The sequence below is a fragment of the Schistocerca gregaria genome, chromosome 7, assembly GCF_023897955.1.
Source record: "Schistocerca gregaria isolate iqSchGreg1 chromosome 7, iqSchGreg1.2, whole genome shotgun sequence".
Classification (NCBI taxonomy): Eukaryota; Metazoa; Arthropoda; class Insecta; order Orthoptera; family Acrididae; genus Schistocerca; species Schistocerca gregaria.
This window is the reverse complement of record NC_064926.1, coordinates 360416825-360437699: the sequence shown is the minus strand read 5'-3', so window position 1 is coordinate 360437699 and position 20875 is coordinate 360416825. Positions and strand designations below refer to the sequence as shown.

Genomic DNA, 20875 nt, shown 5'->3' with positions numbered 1-20875 from the left:
GCTTCACCTGGTGAGGAATGAATGCTAGTCAGACACATGGACGGTGCATGTAGTATCAGTGAGTGTGCTGTCCCAGTGTAGAACAGGGAAGGCATCCGATCTATCTGAGTTTGACTGAGAGGAGATTGTGATGGTCCGGAGGCTGGGCACAAGTGTTTCAGGAACTGCGCAACGTCAGGTGTTCAAGGAGTGCTGTGGTGAGTGTCTTCAACATGTGGTGAAACCATGTCCAGACGTCATGGGGTTGGTCGGCCACCTCTTATTACAGATGTCGAACATTGTAGGCTGTGCAACTGGTAAAACAAGACAGGAGACAAACTGTGATGTAACAAACATCATAATTACATGCTGGAATCAGAGTAAGAGTGTGTCTGAACACACAACATGCCAAACACTCATAACGATGGGCCCCTGCAGTCGACAGCCCATGTGTGTGCCAATGTTAACACCACAACATCGACAACTACAACTGAAATTGGCATGTGATGATTGGCACTGGACATTGGCTCAGTCGCAGAGTGTTGGATGATGTGGTAATCCTGATAGGAGGGTTCAGATCCCTTGTCCTCCAGGGGAACAGCTCCTTGACACTTGTACTGCAGGACGGAGACAAGCTGGCAGTGGCTCCATTACAGGGTGTTACAAAAAGATACATCCAAACTTTCAGGAAACATTCCTCACACACAAATAAAGAAAAGATGTTATGTGGACATGTGTCCGGAAACGCTTAATTTCCATGTTAGAGCTCATTGTAGTTTCGTCAGTACGTACTGTACTCCCTCGATTCAACACCAGTTGGCCCAATTGAAGGAAGGCAAGTTGTCTTTGGTGCTTGTGTTGACATGCAACTCATTGCTCTACAGTACTAGCATAAAGCACATCAGTACGTAGCATCAACAGGCTTGTGTTCATCTCGAACGTGGTTTTGCAGTCAGTGCAATGTTTACAAATGCAGAGTTGGCAGATGCCCATTTGATGTATGGATTAGCACGGGGCAATAGCCGTGGTGCAGTACGTTTGCATCGAGACAGATTTCCAGAACGAAGGTGTCCCAACAGGAAGACATTCGAAGCAATTGATCGGCATCTTAGAGAGCACGGAACATTCCAGCCTATGATTCGCGACTGGGGAAGACCTAGAATGACGAGGACACCTGCAATGGACGAGGCAATTCTTCGTGCAGTTGACGATAACCGTAATGTCAGTGTCAGAGAAGTTGCTGCTGTACAAGGTAATGTTGACCATGTCACTGTATGGAGAGTGCTACGGGAGAACTAGTTGTTTCTGTACCATGTACAACGTGTGCAGGCACTATCAGCAGCTGATTGGCCTCCAAGGGTACACTTCTGCAAATGGTTCATCCAACAATGTGTCAATCCTCATTTCAGTGCAAATGTTCTCTTTACGGATGAGGCTTCATTCCAACGTGATCAAATTGTAAATTTTCACAATCAACATGTTTGGGCTGACGAGAATCTGCACGCAATTGTGCAGTCACGTCATCAACACAGATTTTCTGTGAATTTTTGGGCAGGCATTGTTGGTGATGTCTTGATTGGGCCCCATGTTCTTCCACCTACGCTCAATGGAGCACGTTATCATGATTTCATACGGGATACTTTACCTGTGCTGCCAGAACATGTGCCTTTACAAGTACGACACAACATGTGGTTCATGCACTTTGGAGCTTCTGCACATTTCAGTCAAACTGTTTGTACGCTTCTCAACAACAGATTCGGTGACCGATGGATTGGTTGAGGCATACCAATTCCATGGCCCCCACGCTCTCCTGATCTCAACCCTCTTGACTTTCATTTATGGGGGCATTTGAAAGCTCTTGTCTATGCAACCCCAGTACCAAATGTAGAGATTCTTTGTGCTGGTATTGTGGACGGCTGTGATACAATACGTCATTCTCCAGGGCTGCATCAGGGATTCCATGCGAAGGAGGGTGGATGCATGTATCCTCGCTAATGAAGTACATTTTGAACATAACAAAGTGTTTGAAGTCACGCTGGTACGTTCTGTTGCTGTGTGTTTCCATTCCATGATTAATGTGATTTGAAGAGAAGTAATAAAATGAGCTCTAACATGGAAAGTAAGCGTTTACAGACACATGTCCACATAACATATTTTCTTTCTTTGTGTGTGAGGAATGTTTCCTGAAAGTTTGGCCGTACCTTTTTGTAACACACTGGGGAACATTCACTTGGCCATCCATAGGTCCAGTGGTGTTTGTGCACGTAACCATGACAGCCAAGGAATATCGTAAATTGGTTGCAGACCATGTAACCATCTTCACAATGATCATGTTTCCCGGTGGCAGTAGCGTTTGTCAGTGAGATAATGTGCCTTGTCATAAGGTTGTGAGTGTGATGAACTGGTTCAAGGAACACAGCGAAGAGTTACAATTGATGTGCTGCCCCCCAACTCGCCAGATCTGAACTCGTTCAACATCTGGGATGTGTTTGAACGAGGCATCAGAGTGCATTGCCCCCAATCTCCAGAATTTGCAGGCATTAGGTGATGTATTTGCAGATGTGGTGCCTGCTTCCTCCTGCAACCTACCAAGGCCTCATTGCTTCTATGCCATGATGCATCAGTGCTGTTATCCATGCCAAAGATGGACATACCAGCCATTGGATAGGTGATCATAGTGTTCTAGCTGATCAGCATACATTATCATTATTTCTTAATGATATTAAATAAATAAATGGATTTCTAGTGTGTAATTCTCTGTAAAATTTGAAATGAGCAACTGAAATAATATCTTAAAAACTGGATCTGTGCCTGGTATGCTGAATTATCACCACCTCAAGAACACAAGTAAATCTCCTCGATGTTTTTAAGCATATTTTTATTTCCTCAGGCCATTTCTACTGTTACATTAATTTCTTTTGCTGTCCATCCAGTTTTCTTCAGATGTACAATGTGCTAAAACTCATCAAATTGTTTCACGGTCCATTTTAGTAACTTTTGCTATTTTCTTTTGAAATTATTCATTGTCCATTAATTTGGTCACATATCTGATTTTCAGGAACACATTTAAAATCGTTCTAGTAAGGTACTTAATTCATTATTGAAGTTTGTATATAATAGGTGCAAACATCATTTTGCCGGCAAAATTTATAAATTTGGACTGCAATTGGCATCGATATATTCTATATATGTTAAAATCAAAACAATTTGATCATGTGGTTCTCATCTTTTTTTATAGAAACTAGTTATGATAGTGATAATTCCATTCACTTTGAGTTTGGTTCAAGATATTACTGCACCAAATCTGTGTTCAAATGGATGCTCACTTGAACTAAATAATGCACTCATTTGAAATGGGTTTTTCCCACAAACTGCCATGTGTAAGGACACTTTGTCAGTGAAACATTATGATTATTATTGTGTACATTTTTTATTATGCCAGTAATAATTGGTAGCATTCAACAATTTGATCGTACTTAACACAGACTATATGTCCATGTCTTACTTCAAGATCATCCGCTTCTAATCCTTAATTGTCCCATCACACTCTGCAAAAGCATGGCAGACAATGTCATCTTCAGTTGTGGCCACCAAAAGTGTCCCATTGCAGCTTCTCCCAGTGTTCAGTTCTGTCTGTGAGCTGCTTGTTTCATGAATGCTGTAAAAGTGTTGTTGTGGTTGTAGTGTTTTAACTGTTGTTGTTGTTGTTGTTGTTGTTGTTGTTGTGGTCTTCAGTCCTGAGATTGGTTTGATGCAGCTCTCCATGCTACCCTATCCTGTGCAAGCTTCTTCATCTCCCAGTACTTACTGCAACCTACATCCTTCTGAATCTGCTTAGTGTATTCATCTCTTGATCTCCCTCAACGATTTTTACCCTCCACGTTGCCCTCCAATGCTAAATTAGTGATCCCTTGATGCCTCAGAACATGTCCTACCAACCGATCCCTTCTTCTAGTCAAGTTGTGCCACAAACTTCTCTCCAATCCTATTCAACACCTCCTCATTAGTTATGTGATCTACCCATCTAATCTTCAGCATTCTTCTGTAGCACCACATTTCGAAAACTTCTATTCTCTTCTTGTCTAAATTATTTATCGTCCATGTTTCACTTCCATACATGGCTACACTCCATACAAATACTTTCACAAACGACTTCCTGATACATAAATCTATATTCGATGTTAACAAATTTCTCTTCTTCAGAATCGCTTTCCTTGCCATTGCCTCTCTACTTCGACCATCATCAGTTATTTTGCTTCCAAAATAGCAAAACTCCTTTACTACTTTAAGTGTCTCATTTCCTAATCTAATTCTCTCAGCATCACCCGACTTAATTCGACTACATTCCATTATCCTCGTTTTGCTTTTGTTGATGTTCATCTTATATCATCCTTTCAAGACACTGTCCATTCCGTTCAACTGCTCTTCCAGGTCCTTTGCTGTCTCTGACAGAATTACAATGTCATCGGCAAACCCCAAAGTTTTTACTTCTTCTCCATGAATTTTAATACCTACTCCGAAATTTTCTTTTGTTTCCTTTACTGCTTGCTCAATATACAGATTGAATAACATCGGGGAGAGGCTACAACCCTGTCTCACTCCTTTCCCAACCACTGCTTCCCTTTCGTGCCCCTCGACTCTTATGACTGCCATCTGGTTTCTGTACAAATTGTAAATAGCCTTTTGCTCCCTGTATTTTGCCCCTGCTACCTTCAGAATTTGAAAGAGAGTATTCCAGTCAACATTGTCAAAAGCTTTCTCCAAGTCTACAAATGCCAGAAATATAGGTTTGCCTTTTCTTAATCTTTCTTCTAAGATAAGTCGTAAGGTCAGTATTGCCTCACGTGTTCCAACATTTCTATGGAATCCAAACTGATCCTTCCCGAGGTACACATCAACCAGATTTTCCATTCGTCTGTAAAGAATTCGCATTAGTATTTTGCAGCTGTGACTTATTAAGCTGATAGTTTGGTAATTTTCACATCTGTCAACACTTGCTTTCTTTTGGATTGGAATTAGTATATTCTTCTTGAAGTCTGAGGGTATTTCGCCTGTCTCATACATCTTGCTCTCCCAAGGCCGTCAGTAGTTCTAATGGAATGTTGTCTACTCCCGGGGCCTTGTTTGGACTCAGGTCTTTCAGTGCTCTGTCAAACTCTTCACGCAGTATCGTATCCCCCATTTCATCTTCATCTACATGCTCTCTCATTTCCATAATATTGTCCTCAAGTACATCGCCCTTGTATAGACCCTCTATATACTCCTTCCATCTTTCTGCTTTCCCTTCTTTGCTTAGAACTGGGTTTCCATCTGAGCTTTTGATATTCATACAAGTGGCTCTCTTTTCTCCAAAGGTCTCTTTAATTTTCCTGTAAGCTTTATCTATCATAACCCTAGTGAGATAAGCCTCTACATCCTTTCATTTTTCCTCTAGTCTACTCTGCTTAACCATTTTGCACTTCCTGTAGATCTCATTTTTTAGACATCTGTATTCCTTTCTGCCTGCTTCATTTACTGCATTTTTATATTTTCACCTTTCATCAATTAAATTCAATATTTCTTCTGTTACCCAAGGATTTCTACTAGCCCTCGTCTTTTTACCTACTTGATTCTCTACTATATGTGTTAAATATTGGTAATTTGTTGGTTATAAGAGCATTCTCTCTTGAAACACTTTGTTGATTTGTGTTAAGTATCATTAAAATTGTTGCACTTGCCAATTATTACTGATAAAATATCACAATTGCTGTACCTTAACTAAAAAATGGTTAACATTAAACTGACACGTTTTTATTATTATATTAATTTTTATGCAAATGTTCATGCAAAACATTGAGTTTTGGGAATATGTTGGAAAGATATATCCAGGTTCAAGTTTTGTGTTAAGCTTTCGGGTGTGCTTGAATAGTTCTGTTAGGGAGAGGCTCAGAAAATGCAAAAGATCTGGGTTTGGTTTGCATTCAGTAGGTCAACGGATCAAATCCCAGTTCCAATTTTTCGCTGTTTTTCTCTATTTCACTTAATTCAAATGCTGACAACTCCATTTGAAAGTAAGTGGCTGATTTCCTTACCCACCTTTCCCTTAACTTGAGCTTGTGATCCATCATTAATGACTTCTTAATTATGGGATGTTAATTGTTAATCTTCCCTTTTTCTATCTTGGTAAAGCACACAGTTTTGATCTTTATGGACGTTAGATGATACTGTACATCTCACTGCCGAGTGAAAGATTCATTCTCGAAATCAATACAAAGTAATTATATTTTGAATTGAATTTGAAAAGTGTGTAAAATATCAGTTGCAACATAGAACAGAAACAGTTGTGCCTTAAAGAAGTTTCCAGAGTAATGATTTGATAGTGGAAAATCACAATAACAATTATTTTGGTAGGAACGTGACATTTCACTTTGAATTGCCCTCCTAGGAGCTGAGATGCATATTATAGAGAACATTAGACAGATGATTCACAACTCAAAAAAATATTTCTTGTACTTTGTCTGTCTTATATTGTTGTGCTCTTAATGTTCAAACTTTCCATTCAGACTCTTGTTTCCTTTCTATATTCTGTGTTGTCTCTCTTTACACCTCTTGCAGTATTTCAGAACGAAATAGTTTGTGACTCCAAAAAGTGTTCAGACTTTCTGTTCATTATAAAATCTTTCATTCACATTATATCCACCCTATTTTGCTACTTTACCTGGTGTCTTTTTAGTACCAGATACATCTGATTTGTTTGGCTTTTTTGAATATTGGTAGAGTGCCAAGTAAGTGAAGATATAATAGGAAATAATGAGAATGATCCTCAGAAGCTGTGGTAGTAACATGATATCTTTCCAAAAAAAATAAATTGTGCACATGTGATTTTGTTTAAATGTAAGCATCTCTTTATAACAGACTCTGATAATGGATGAAGTTCGTTATTTGGACCTTGGGGATCAGACACTTCGCCTTTCAGTAATGGGCAGTATTCTACTTGTGGTTACAAGTGTAGTCAGTGCACTTGTAGGGAACACGAGCTTCAAGACCATGTTGAAGGACCATCTCACTGTACTTTTGGCAGAAGTACACAGCAATCAGTAAGTTTTAAATACCTAAAGGCAAAAATTCTGAAATTAGAATATTGTGTACCATTAATATGATTATGTGTGCAGAATGCAGATGTGAAGTAGAGTAATGGTATTAGAAAATTAGCTAAGGGTTAATTTTTTACCAAATGATTCTGAATTTTACTATCCAGGGATTCATATGAATGAAACATTGGTGGTGAATAATATTATTCAGTCACTTCCACATGGGAAAAATATATTAAAAATAAAGATTCCAAGACTTACCAAGCGGGAAAGCGCCGGCAGACAGGCACATGAACAAAACACACAAACACACACACAGAATTACAAGCTTTCGCAACTGGCAGTTGCTTCGTCAGGAAGGAAGGAAGGAGAGGGAAAAATGAAAGGGTGTGGGTTTTAAGGGAGAGGGTAAGGAGTCATTCCAATCCCGGGAGCGGAAAGACTTCCCTTAGGGGAAAAAAAGGACAGGTGTACACTCGCACACACACACACACACACACATATCCATCCGCACATACACAGACACAAGCAGACATATTTAAAGGCCAGCCAGAGATGGGAACTTTAAGTGTGAGGCCTTTGGGAGTAATGCCAAATGTCAGACAAGCCTGAGTAAATAAAATATGGGAGCGTAATCTGGCTAGGGTGAAGGCATGTTTGCGGAGGGAATGTAAATAAAATTTAATGGGGTCGTTGTAGGGATGTTGTGAGGTTGACATGGTATTGGTAGGTGGAAAGGGTAATATGAGGTTAAAGTGAAAGTAAAGAGAGATTTATATAGGGAGAGATAAAGGTGTGAAAAAAATCGAAAAAGTGTTGGTTTGAGATGAGCTATGTTGATCATGTGCTGAACTTAGGTTGGCCTTTAAATATGTCTGCTTGTGTCTGTGTATGTGCGGATGGATATGTGTGTGTGTGTGTGTGCGAGTGTACACCTGTCCTTTTTTTCCCCTAAGGGAAGTCTTTCCGCTCCCGGGATTGGAATGACTCCTTACCCTCTCCCTTAAAACCCACACCCTTTCATTTTTCCCTCTCCTTCCTTCCTTCCTGACGAAGCAACTGCCAGTTGCGAAAGCTTGTAATTCTGTGTGTGTGTTTGTGTGTTTTGTTCATGTGCCTGTCTGCCGGCGCTTTCCCGCTTGGTAAGTCTTGGAATCTTTATTTTTAATATATTATTCAGTCAGAATTAATGTAACTATATTTGTTTACATTTCATACAAATTCATATAGACATTGTGTCTTATGTGTAAGATTTTAGGTATTGAGCCAGTCCATTAGGTATACCAAAATTGTTATAGTATAACAACAAAAAAATCAATTTAATTGGATAGACAAAAAATCTTCTCAGTAAGTAGCAGCAGAACATACACATAACAAGAGGTAGGCAAGGTATCGGAGCCAGTGGCTCTTTCTTCAGGCAGAAGGGCTGAAGAGGAAGGAAGGGGGGAGGGGTTACCAACTGGAATCAGGACTCATCTGACCAGGCCACAGTTTTCTATTCGTCGAAGGAGCAATCGACATAGCCACAAGCCCAGGTGAGGCACTGCAGGCAATGTCGTGTGGTTAGCAAAGGCATACACGTGGGTCATCTACTGCCGTAGCCCATTAATGACACATTTCATTGCACTCTCGTAATAGATATGTTCATCGTACATCCCACATTGATTTCTGAGTTTATTTGATGCTTTGTTGCTTGTCTGTATCCAATGACAACTCTGCAAATGCTGCTGTCGGTCAGTGCGTTGCCTGTGGTAGGAAGCCGGCCACTACGCGCTTCAGTCCGGAACCATGGGACTGCTACGGTCACAGGTTCGAATCCTCCCTCGAGTGTGGATGTGTGTGATGTCCTTAGATTAGTTAGGTTTAAGTAGTTCTAAGTTCTAGTGGACTGATGACCTAAGATGTCAAGTCCCATAGTGCTCAGAGCCATTTGAACCATTTTTTTTCTGTGGTAGAAGGTAATGGCTGAAATATGATGTTCTCTGCACTTTCTTGACAATGTGGATCTCCAAATATTGTATTCCCTAATGATGTCAGAACTGGAATATCCCATGTGTCTAGTTCCCACTACAATTCCGCATTCGAAGTCTGTTAATTCCCATCATGTGGCCATCACGTCAGAAACCTTTTCACATGAATCACATGAGTACAAAATGACTACTCCTTTAGTGCAGTGCCCTTTTGTAACTTGTTTACATGATACTACCAACATCTGGACATGTGCATATCGGTATCCCATGACTTTTGTTACCTCAGTATAATTGAGTGAACACTAGAGGGAAAAACGATATGTTCTTGGATAACACTTCCTTAAAAATTGTACATAAAGGTGTGTATTATTCAGCAGGTTTCATTTTCAGTAGGCTTCCAGCAGACCTGGGGGAGGGGGGATTGAGTGGTTGTCTTCAAATGTAATTGAAAAGTCTCCTTGTGGCACACTCATTCTGTTCTGTGCAGGAATTCCTCCCAGTAGTTTAGAACAGTATGCTATTTATTTTTATACTCCAAACACAATTTTTGTGTTTAATTATTTAGTTTGTTTTGCTTATAAATTTTCTAATTAGCATTCTGAAAGCTATATACAGGCATGTTTCATGACCAGGTCCCACAGAAACTGTTAAATGAATACACTTGTAGTTGTGGAATGCACTTAACTCAGTCGATTTCTGGTGCTATTGAATGTTTAATATTCATTGAAGAGAAGGCTTGGACGTTAGTGATTAACTAAAAGATATTTGGGATGCTGTTGTATTCTCTTTAGCAGCTTTTATGTCGTCTCGTTGTCTCTGTAGAGCTGTACCATGGAAAGCAAGGAGACGATGTTGGTTGATCTCCGGTATCCTTGTGCTATAACATAAACTGCACAAAACTGGATTCTTCATTCAAAACCAAAGAGCTACTTAACTTTAGTTTCCACATGCTGTGGCACAAGTTCTTTTCTGTATACTCCACATAGCTTCAATGCTATTGAAATAGAAGTCCGCTCTAATGTTACTTGTACTGCTTGCCTCTGTGCTAGAGGCTAAGTCTGCAGCTTCATCTCGGTGACCCACTGGAACTCCACAGCATACAGACTCAAACTAACTGGTGTAACAGGCTCGAATTAACTGGCTACACTGGCCCTCTGGTCTGCGGCGGCGATCCTAGATACTGGCGGCTTCAAGGACAATGGTGGCGCGTTTCCTTGTAACCTCTATGCCACATGGTATGCTGGTGGCGTCATACACAAGCACATTCCTCCCCTGGCACCGGATGTTGTGATGGGTGTAGCAAGTGTAGCAGCATCCGATGGCAGTGGCCATGCAGAGTCCGGTGATGGTCTGTCTCATGGGTGGGAGTGATAGGAGATTGAGAAAGAGTTGCAGCATATGTTCCCATGTGTGGGTGGTGCGAAGCTCGGCCATCTGTAGATTGAAAGTGCATACGAAGAACTCTGCTTCTCCATTGGACTGCCCTGTTGTCCGCCACAAGTACTTCTGGCAAACCTCCGTTGCAAAATATTGAGGACAACGGCGAATGATGCTTCATGATGTCACAGAAGCCATAAGCACCGCAAATGGGAACTTGCTAAAAGAGTCTACCACTATGAGCCAGCGAGTGTTCCAAAATGGTCCTGCAAAGTCTATGTGCACTCATTGCCATGGCGATTTAGTATTAGGCCAAGCTGCAAATGTATGTGGCATCGCAGATTGGTTCTACACACATGTGTGACCCTGTGCCATCATCTATTCAGTGTGGGCATCCATGCCCTGCCAAGTACAGTGCCAGTGTGGTAACTTTTTAGTGCAAAAAATTCCCCAATGTCGTTATGGAGCATTCGCAATGTATCTTTTGCAATACTTTGGGAATAAGCATACTGGATTTTCCACTGTCATTTTGAACTAGACCTTGCTAAACTGAAAGGCTGTGCCGACATGCAAAATGTTGGCGCACAACTGAGTTTCTGGGTACTGTTCAAGGAACGAGGTCAAGATGTGTGAAAATAATGCAACAAAATATTGATGTCTGGGTCTCCTTCTGTGGCCTGTGTAATTTTTCTGTAGTTCAAGGGAAAAGATTCCAGCAATTCAGAGTCCTGCGCATCGATTTGGCAACAAAATGCGGCAGATGCATCAAAATCAGTCTATGCCAATTGGAAGGCGAGATACGGCATCTACTTTACCATACTTTGCTGTAGGTCTGTACACTATTTCATACTGATACTGTGAAAGCAACAAAGCCCAGCAGTGCAATTTTTGAGCAGTGTGTGTAGAAACCGACTTTGACAGTTGAAACAAGGACTGCAAAGGCTTGTAACCTGTCACTAAATAGAACTTGTGACAATACAAATAGTGATGGTATTTTTTCACACCAAACATGATAGCGAGAGCCTGTTTTTCTGTTTGTGAGTAACTGCACTGTGTTTGAGTTAACAGCTTTGAGGCAAAACCAATAACCAATTGGTCTGTCTTGTGTACCAATTCTTTGTTAAAGTACAGTGCTGATTCTGTATGAGGAAATGTCGACTTGCAAAACTACCGGCTTGGCAGGGTCAAAATGCACTAAACATATGTCGCTAAAGAAAGCATTTTTGAGTTTCTGAAATGTGTCTTGACAATCTTTAGACCACACAAATGGCACATTTTAGTGTCGCAAGCAATGCGATGGAGCCACAATCTGTGCAGCATTTGGTATGAACCAAATGTAGTATGTCATCTTGCCTAGTACTGACTGCAGTTGAGACACATTGCGAGGAATAGGCAGGCAGGTCACAGAGTGCAAGCAAATGAGACTGGAGGGGGTGCACACCCTGACTGTTTATCATGTGACCTAAGTACTGTAGTTCAGTTTGAAAAAATTCACAATATTCGAGATGGCACTTGAGTCCTGCTTCTCTGCTTCTGACAACACGTAAATTGTCGATGGGTTCCTCTGGTGTACGGCCTGAGACAACAATATCATCAAGGTAGTTTGAACAAAATGGCACTTTTGCAGTCAGCTGTTACAAGTAATGTTGAAAAGTGGCACATGCAGAAGCATTGCCAAAGGGCAAAAGCAAATATTCAAACAGTCCTAAGTGTGTATTTACAACAAACACTTTCTGTGATTCTTCATCCAATGAAATTTGCAAGTGGGCATCATGCAAACTGATCGGAAAGTAACATCCTGCACCAAGTCTGTCCATGAGTTCCTCAGGGCAAGGTAACAGATAAGTATCAACTACTGTCTATGGGTTGACTGTAGACTTGAAGGCAACAAAACTAGTAGACTTGCCCATTGACTAGCTTGAATGGGAGCAATTACACCATTATCATACGGTTCTTTCAATTCACTGGCTACTTTGCCTCGTAAAGCAATTCGGATGGGGCAGGCTCCAGAAAACATAGGCTGTGCATCGTCTTTCAATGTAACATGTGCTACAAAGTTATTAACTTTTCCCATTCCTTCAGAAAATAGTTCAGGAAATTCTTTAAGCAAGCTAGCTTACATTGGCTTTCGGATCACAAGCCGATATGGGAAGAACGTTGTCACAAATGTTAAGGCCAAACAAATCAAAGGCATCTATACTGAAAATGTTCTCACTGTATCTTGATTTTAATACAGTAAAATTCACTGTCCTGGTGTGAGATTTTTATGTGGCAAACAAACTTCACTGTTCAAGCACTGGAGTTTCCTATCCATTGTAAGCAGTGAGGTGCTTGCTAGATTTAGAAAGGTGTGGTGAGCCTGACTGTTCATATATGGCATTATTAATCAAGGTTACTGAGGCACCTGTGTCTAACTAAAAGTTCGCACGACAGCCAGCAATGCGTAATGAGACAAATAGTTTGTTAGGATGTCATTGCACAGCACTAGGGTGAGAAGGAGGCACAATCTTAATCTTACTTTTGTCAGAATCTGTTGGAGATTTGGAAAACACAACGTTCACTGCAACACAACGTTCACTGCACGTGCACGAGCCTATTATTTCTGGGAGCGGGCAAAATTAGCCATTGCAAACAAACTGTTTGGACATGGCCCTTTTTTTTTCCACACATGTAACATGTTGCGTTACATGTTGGGCAGTTCTGTCTTTTATGGCGAGCAAAACATCTAGGGCAAGACTTCACTAAGTGCACATGTCTGTTTACATGTTTACGTGGCTGTCCGACACGGCCATGTATGTGCTCGCTGTTGTGGCTGCTTGGGGCGGGTAGCGAGCAAGGGGTGGCTCAACCCAACAAATCAGGGTCTGGTCAAACTTATTGGCTGCCATAGTACCCGAATCATATTGCTCTAAGATTTGCAACACTTGACGGAGTGAAGTATCAGAGTATTTTACGATCTCTTTCCCATATTCTGCTATCGGTGACACTGAATGTTATAGCATCTCGAATCATAAGATCACTGTAAAAGTTGCCATAACACCACTTAAATTTACACTTCCTAGTCATACCACTGATCGTAAGTCTGTTCTGGCTTTTTTTGCAAATGAAAAAAACTGAAAACTGGCTGCAACTACTTGAACTTAGTCTTAGTACTTGGCTGACATAGCGATTACTTCAGCATAGCTAAATTCGTCAGGAGACGCAGTTGAGAATAGTTTTTGTGTTAACCTGAACACTGGGGACCCCACAGTCAAAAGAAAGTATTGTAGTTTCACAGTACCTTGAATGCAATGAACTGCACAATGAGCTTGGAACTGTGTCAAGTATTTGTACAATACCTCTTCTGTGTTGGCAAATTGCCAGGACATAGGTATACTGGGCTGCGGCACTTGAGCATGTCGGTTGATCCCTTGTGCAGCCACCATTGCTTGTTCAGCTAGAAGTTGGTGTACCGTCATCAGCAAGGCAGCAATTTGTTGGTTCCAAAACTGAAAAGCTTGTGTTAAATCCATTAGATTGGCTGTCTGTGGCTGAGTCGCGTAGGCAGGGGGCGGTGTAGCCATGGTTTACACAAATACATAGTACCAAAAAAAGAAACAAGCAAAGCCTCTGAAAAGAGAAATATAATTAGTTCTGTGGCTCCCCTCCTGGAATACATGCAAGAACACAACAACAAATTTGCAATTAGAAACTCCTGCAGTCTGAAACACAAGAGCAAACTGCATACAGTTAATAACTGGGTTCTTTATTCATAAACAACTTAAGTCTCCATGAGCTGCCGTGTAAGCTCTCTTCTGTTTAGACCACATAGCCTCAATGCTGTTGAAGTAGAAGCCCACTATTTTCAGTAAAAGAATACTAAGTATTGTCTGTCTGTGCTAGACACTAAGTCTGTGGCTCCATCTCACAGTGACCCATTGGAACTCCACGGCGTACAGACTTGAACTGACTGGCATAACATGCTCAGACTAACTGGCTAAACTAACTGACTAAACTGGTCCTCTGGCGGCTGAGAGGGCGTTGGCGGCACGTTTCCAGTGAGTCTTGTCGATGGTCTCTATCGATACTCTTGTGACCTCTATGCCGCTTGGTGATGCTTTATACTTTTCAGACTGGGTGACATGCTGCAGTGCTTAGCACACTTGACTGTTCAGAAGGACCAGCAGTCCTCTTTTGGATGTCCAGGTATAGATGTTCAGAGGTTTCTCTGAATTGAAGAAAATATTGGGATGATAGCCTTGAAAACGGTACATCCAATTTCATTCCCAAGTTCAAGTTTTTGCTCCATTTCAGTTTATTTTGTTGTAAACAGAACATTGAACACTAGTCTTCCTTGCTTCATTCCTTCACTTTGCATAATGATTTGTTTGTGAACTCACGTGTGCATTTATTAAATAGTTTCCAAAATGGTATTATCATGTGATGGAATTTTGTAACTTTATCATTTTACTTGTATATTATTTACTTATTTTCTGATTTTTTTGTAGTGCAAAATAACTTTGTTTATATACACTCCTGGAAATTGAAATAAGAACACCGTGAATTCATTGTCCCAGGAAGGGGAAACTTTATTGACACATTCCTGGGGTCAGATACATCACATGATCACACTGACAGAACCACAGGCACATAGACACAGGCAACAGAGCATGCACAATGTCGGCACTAGTACAGTGTATATCGACCTTTCGCAGCAATGCAGGCTGCTATTCTCCCATGGAGATGATCGTAGAGATGCTGGATGTAGTCCTGTGGATCGGCTTGCCATGCCATTTCCACCTGGCGCCTCAGTTGGACCAGCGTTCGTGCTGGATGTGCAGACTGCGTGAGACGACACTTCATCCAGTCCCAAACATGCTCAATGGGGGACAGATCCGGAGATCTTGCTGGCCAGGGTAGTTGACTTACACCTTCTAGAGCACGTTGGGTGGCATGGGATACATGCGGACGTGCATTGTCCTGTTGGAACAGCAAGTTCCCTTGCCGGTCTAGGAATGGTAGAACGATGGGTTCGATGACGGTTTGGATGTACCGTGCACTATTCAGTGTCCCCTCGACGATCACCAGAGGTGTACGGCCAGTGTAGGAGATCGCTCCCCACACCATGATGCCGGGTGTTGGCCCTGTGTGCCTCGGTGGTATGCAGTCCTGATTGTGGCGCTCACCTGCACGGCGCCAAACACTCATACGACCATCATTGGCACCAAGGCAGAAGCGACTCTCATCGCTGAAGACGACACGTCTCCATTCGTCCCTCCATTCATGCCTGTCGCGACACCACTGGAGGCGGGCTGCACGATGTTGGGGTGTGAGCAGAAGACGGCCTAACGGTGTGCGGGACCGTAGCCCAGCTTCATGGAGACGGTTGCGAATGGTCCTCGCCGATACCCCAGGAGCAACATTGTCTTTAATTTGCTGGGAAGTGCCGGTGCGGTCCCCTACGGCACTGCGTAGGATCCTACGGTCTTGGCGTGCATCCGTGCGTCGCTGCGGTCCAGTCCCAGGTCGACGGGCACGTGCACCTTCCGCCGACCACTGGCGACAACATCGATGTACTGTGGAGACCTCACGCTCCACGTGTTAAGCAATTCGGCGGTACGTCCACCCGGCCTCCCGCATGCCCACTATACGCCCTCGCTCAAAGTCCGTCAACTGCACATATGGTTCACGTCCACGCTGTCGCGGCATGCTACCAGTGTTTAAAGACTGCGATGGAGCTCCGTATGCCACGGCAAACTGGCTGACACTCACGGCGGCGGTGCACAAATGCTGCGCAGCTAGCACCATTCGACGGCCAACACCGCGGTTCCTGGTGTGTCCGCTGTGCCGTGCGTGTGATAGTTGCTTGTACAGCCCTCTCGCAGTGTCCGGAGCAAGTATGGTGGGTCTGACACACCGGTGTCAATGTGTTCTTTTTTCCGTTTCCAGGAGTGTATAAACAGAAATGTATGTGTAATGTATGTGTCATGAGGTGCAGTATCTTATGGAGGGGTGAATCTGTTTGTTCGTCGTTGCAGAGTTTTTCTTTACTTTTAAGCCCATTTTTAGTTCTCATACAATCATTTCTAATGGCCTATTTCACTAGGGTTTTGTTTCTACGAATCCTACAAGTCTATAAATATGACAATATCTTTATTTCTTTCTGTTATTTCATGTAACTGCTAGAGAGACAACCATTTCCTCAAAAACCGAACCAATGCAGTGAAGCTGTTACCTGCAAATGTACGTGCAGTACTTGAATCCTATATGAAGCTTCATATATATTGTGAAAGATGAAAAACAATTCAGATTATTGTGTACTACAACAAATCAACATCATGTGTAACTGGAATGCAGACACAGTATTTGGAAAAGAAATTGTAGCAGTTTGTATAAGATGTTTGTGAACAACATGGTCTAATGAGTAGGAGAGAAGGTACAGACAGATGATAAAATTTCACAGCCCTGTTACTGGGCCTTGGTTAAGTTGATTTTTATTTCTACTTCTTTTGTAAAATTGAGCATAATCTCTTCATATTTTAATCGTACTGATATTCTTTTAACTTGTGGGAATTCTGAAGTTTTTGTTTTTCATTTGTTTTTCTAATGCTTTTAACTCCTAAAATTTGTGAAAGTTTTTTAATTCATTATTTTAGGGATCTGACAGACGTGATGCCAAATGTATCATTGCAAATAATCAAGGATGTAAATGATTCTTTAGTGGAATGTGGATTTTCTCAGCTGGACGAAACTGCAACTGCATCCCTCACTTCTCAGATTTCCAGTGTTGCATTGCCAGAACATAAAGTGAAACAACTTGTTCGTAAGTGTGCTTGTTTTTTATGCATTATTGCTTGAAATTATTGAAATAAAATGTATGCCTGTAAAAGTACCACAAATTTGTGTGCTTTCTCCAAAAATGGCTGTGTTAAGGTGATTGCAAGTGAAACTTCAGTAAGGGGAATTTGCCAAAAGAGCAGTAAATCATATGAAGAGTGGAAATGTCAAATATCTAAGTGCCAAATCTCACATTTGTCAGGAGACAATTTATCTCTCTTTGTTCATGACTTATTTGAAACCAAAAACTTGAGAAGATATACTGATACCACATAATTTTGCTAAGTGCCATGCTATGGAGCTGATTGCTTCCAAATGCCAGTAAGAAGGGATTTTATTTATTTATTTATTTTTATTATTTTATTTATTTGTTTATTTTTTGTGCTGTTAATATTGAAACACTTAGTTTTATTTTTGGTAATGCAAGTATAGAAATACAGCAGCAAAATTTTAACTAGGGAACTGCAATCAGCAAATACCATTTCTCATATGTTTTAAATTTTTCACAAGAGAAGAACAAAATTAATATTAAGTCTCTAACTCAGTATTGACTTCTGTTTCAATTTTTTGAACGTTCTGTTCTTGGAATTGAGTTACATAGTTTGAAGTAGAGCTCGTAATGCTGTTGAGGAAGAAATGGCTACATCACCAACAAGTCTTTCTGTCTTGCTGCAGTTGATAAACATTGCCGGTCTACCAGATGAAGTATGGCGTACATCAGCCTTGTTATTTCGTCTTTTCAGTACATTGACATTTTAGTTTCTTCTGTTTCAGAGTAAAAGCTTTTAATATCTATTAGAGATAAATGTGTTTGAGGCACTTTGATCATACTGCATTTGGAGATCTTGAATATCTGCATTGACAACACTGTTTCAGCAACATTTTTAAAATCAAAGCTGTCAGTTGCACAGTTTGAAATTACTTGTAACGAGGTTCATAGCCTTAGCTGACTCAATAGTCTTGTAGAACAAACGCTGTACTTGCTCTTCTTCATTTCTCTAGAACTACAAAATCTCTGTTGCACCTCAACCTTTTGTGTTATATCTGCAAACCATTCCAGGCTAAATGGAGAAAATTGCATCGCAAGGCACTTGGAGCTTGGTGCAACAACCACACACCATCTGTTTGTGAATAGTTGAAACATTTCCTCCTGAATTTGACATTTGGAATAAGTATATGGACATGCAACAGAGTACTGGGAATGCAATAGCACTGACAACACACTTTGTGAAAAAGTGACACTTAAATGTAAATTACCACTTTGCCTTGGGATTCGTATGTTTTGAAAACAAAATCAGTGCTAAGAGCCCTTGTGAAACAAGGCATTAGTAAATTGAGCAATATTATATATAATTGTTGAAATGTGAAACGTGTTGTAGAATTCATCTCAGAAGCGCATAATTTGGAATTGGTAAAGTCTCCAGGTGTGGAGATTCCATATCACCAAAACTATTGTCACCATTTCTAGAGGTTGTTTTCAGGTCATTAAACTGGGAAACTAAAGAAGGAATAACTGTTAATGAAATATGTGAACACTTTCATTTTTCTGATGACTTTGTATTGTTTGACTAAATTGTAGATAAACTTAACTACAAATTCGAAAAATCTAAAAATGTGCGTGGATTCCATAAACTGTGATTGATTGTATGAAACTCATCTCACTTTGTTCATATGAAATCTAGAAAGTGGTTCGCAACACATTCCTTGACTCCCAAAAGACATTTGAAACAGTCCTACATTCCCACCTAGTGAAGAAAATATCAACTTAGTGAACATCAGACCAGGCTTGTGATTGTATTTATGACTTACCAGCACATAGAACATACATGTCATTCTTGATAGAAAAGAAACTATCTCTTCTGAAAGTAACATAAGGTTTGTCCTAAAGAAGTGTTAGAAGATCAGTCCTGTTCATTATTTATACATATAAAATGATATGTTAGATAATGTCAGGACCTCCACAAAGTCACTTGAGGACATTGTTGTTGTATATGGGAAATGTAGAATGCCAGAAAATTTAGCGAAATTGTGGTAGACCTGTAGAGGATATGAGTTTTGCTTGTCAGGTTACTCTGGGACATCCAAAGTTGGGATTAATAGAAGAGATAGAGAAGATCGATAGAAGAGCAGTATGTGTCCTAATGATTTCACCAAGACTGAGAGCATCGCAGAGTGCTAATGCTAGATGCTACCAAAGAGAGTGTGTGCCAGATAGAGATATACTAATAAAATTCTGAAAACACAATAAATTCACAGTATCTCATTTATGACTCATGGGATAATTAATTGAACAACTTGTGACAATCATAAGAATGTAATATAGAAAATTTGCAAGCAGATCTGAAAATCAAAATAAGATTAATATATGCCCAACATATTGAAAAGAAAATACACAAATTGAAAAGTTTTGTATTGAGAGATATTGATGATAGTGGCTGGACGGGGAGAGAGAGAGAGATTGGAGTGTAAAAATAACTTGAATTGTGTCTGGTAAAGTAAGTAGAGTTTCAAAACCGAAACTTCTGAAATGTCTAAAAAGGAAAGTGTGCATTCCATGTATGTTAATAGTTTTTGCTAATAATGAGACATGCATTTTTTAATGTGAAAACCATTCAAAAACTGAGAGTAACTTAGTGATGACGACAACAACAATCCATCCTATATGTATTTACTTTTTTCTTGTTTCTTTGTCAGGCATTTATTTCAGTGCTTCTGGTATACACTGTTACTGATTGATTTATGAGTGTTTGTGTAAATTTGAGTTTTTCCTCTTCTTGTAGTTATATTGTCAAAATGGCATTCTTGTATTCCACATCTCTGAATGTTTCAATTTGTCAGTATTCAATTTCTGTTACAGGTTTGCGAATAATGGAGTTCTTAGAACTTACAATAACATCTCCGACAGCAGCACCTGTGCAGGTTCCTCCTGGACTGTCCTTTCTGAAAGCAGAACTCACAACACTAACTGGCCAGTTTCTTCGCCTGGTATCACATAATCGTGCAGTTTATGGTGAATACTATAGTGAAATTATAGCAGATGCTGTGAAATCTGCAAAAGCATCACCTTAGCTACTTACACTTTCATTTTGAGAAACATTGTTAACTCTCATTGAAACTCTTTTTAATTGTAACTGGAATCCAACTGAGTATTCCATGACAGATTCCTCCATTTATTTAAACAATGGTGTATGATCAGGAATATTTTCATACAGACCATTTTTCACAATATGAAAAGGGAATACAGCTGTTAGTTTCTTTCTTAAAAATAAATAAATAAAGTATTTATTGTATAACTTAACTACTACGATTTGTAAGTTATCCATATTTTCAATGAAATACATGTGTATTAATTAACAATTTAACAAATTTTATTTGAAATATGTCTATTTATCCGTTCTCTCTCTCTCTCTCTCTCTCTCTCTCTCTCACGCACGCGCACACACACACACACACAAAGCATATACAAATACACTCAATTGTCTTTTATCGCTTTATTTTCCTTTATCCATAAGTGGAGTTATTTTCTGTCGTGCATTCCTGATTCCTATTTGCAATGTGTTCCCTAAGCTTATTTTAGAATGAATCCACCCACAAAAAAAAAAAAACAGTAAAATACAGTTACATTTGAAATTGCTAGTAGCAAAACAAAATACTGCAACTTAG

The 20875-nt window shown here is 40.3% G+C and overlaps 1 protein-coding gene across 6 annotated transcripts in view; it reads left to right on the top strand.

Moving 5' to 3' along the window:
• Positions 1–20569, top strand: part of LOC126281755 (T-complex protein 11-like protein 1) — a 120964-nt gene extending 100395 nt beyond the window's left edge. For all 6 annotated transcript variants that reach the window (XM_049980950.1, XM_049980945.1, XM_049980947.1 and 3 more), the window contains 3 exons: positions 6874–7055; positions 17032–17198; positions 20070–20569. In XM_049980950.1, coding sequence (XP_049836907.1) covers positions 6874–7055; positions 17032–17198; positions 20070–20281 — 561 coding nt within the window. In that variant the 3' untranslated portion in view covers positions 20282–20569. The remainder of the gene's footprint in view (positions 1–6873; positions 7056–17031; positions 17199–20069) is intronic.
• Positions 20570–20875: the final 306 nt, after the last annotated feature.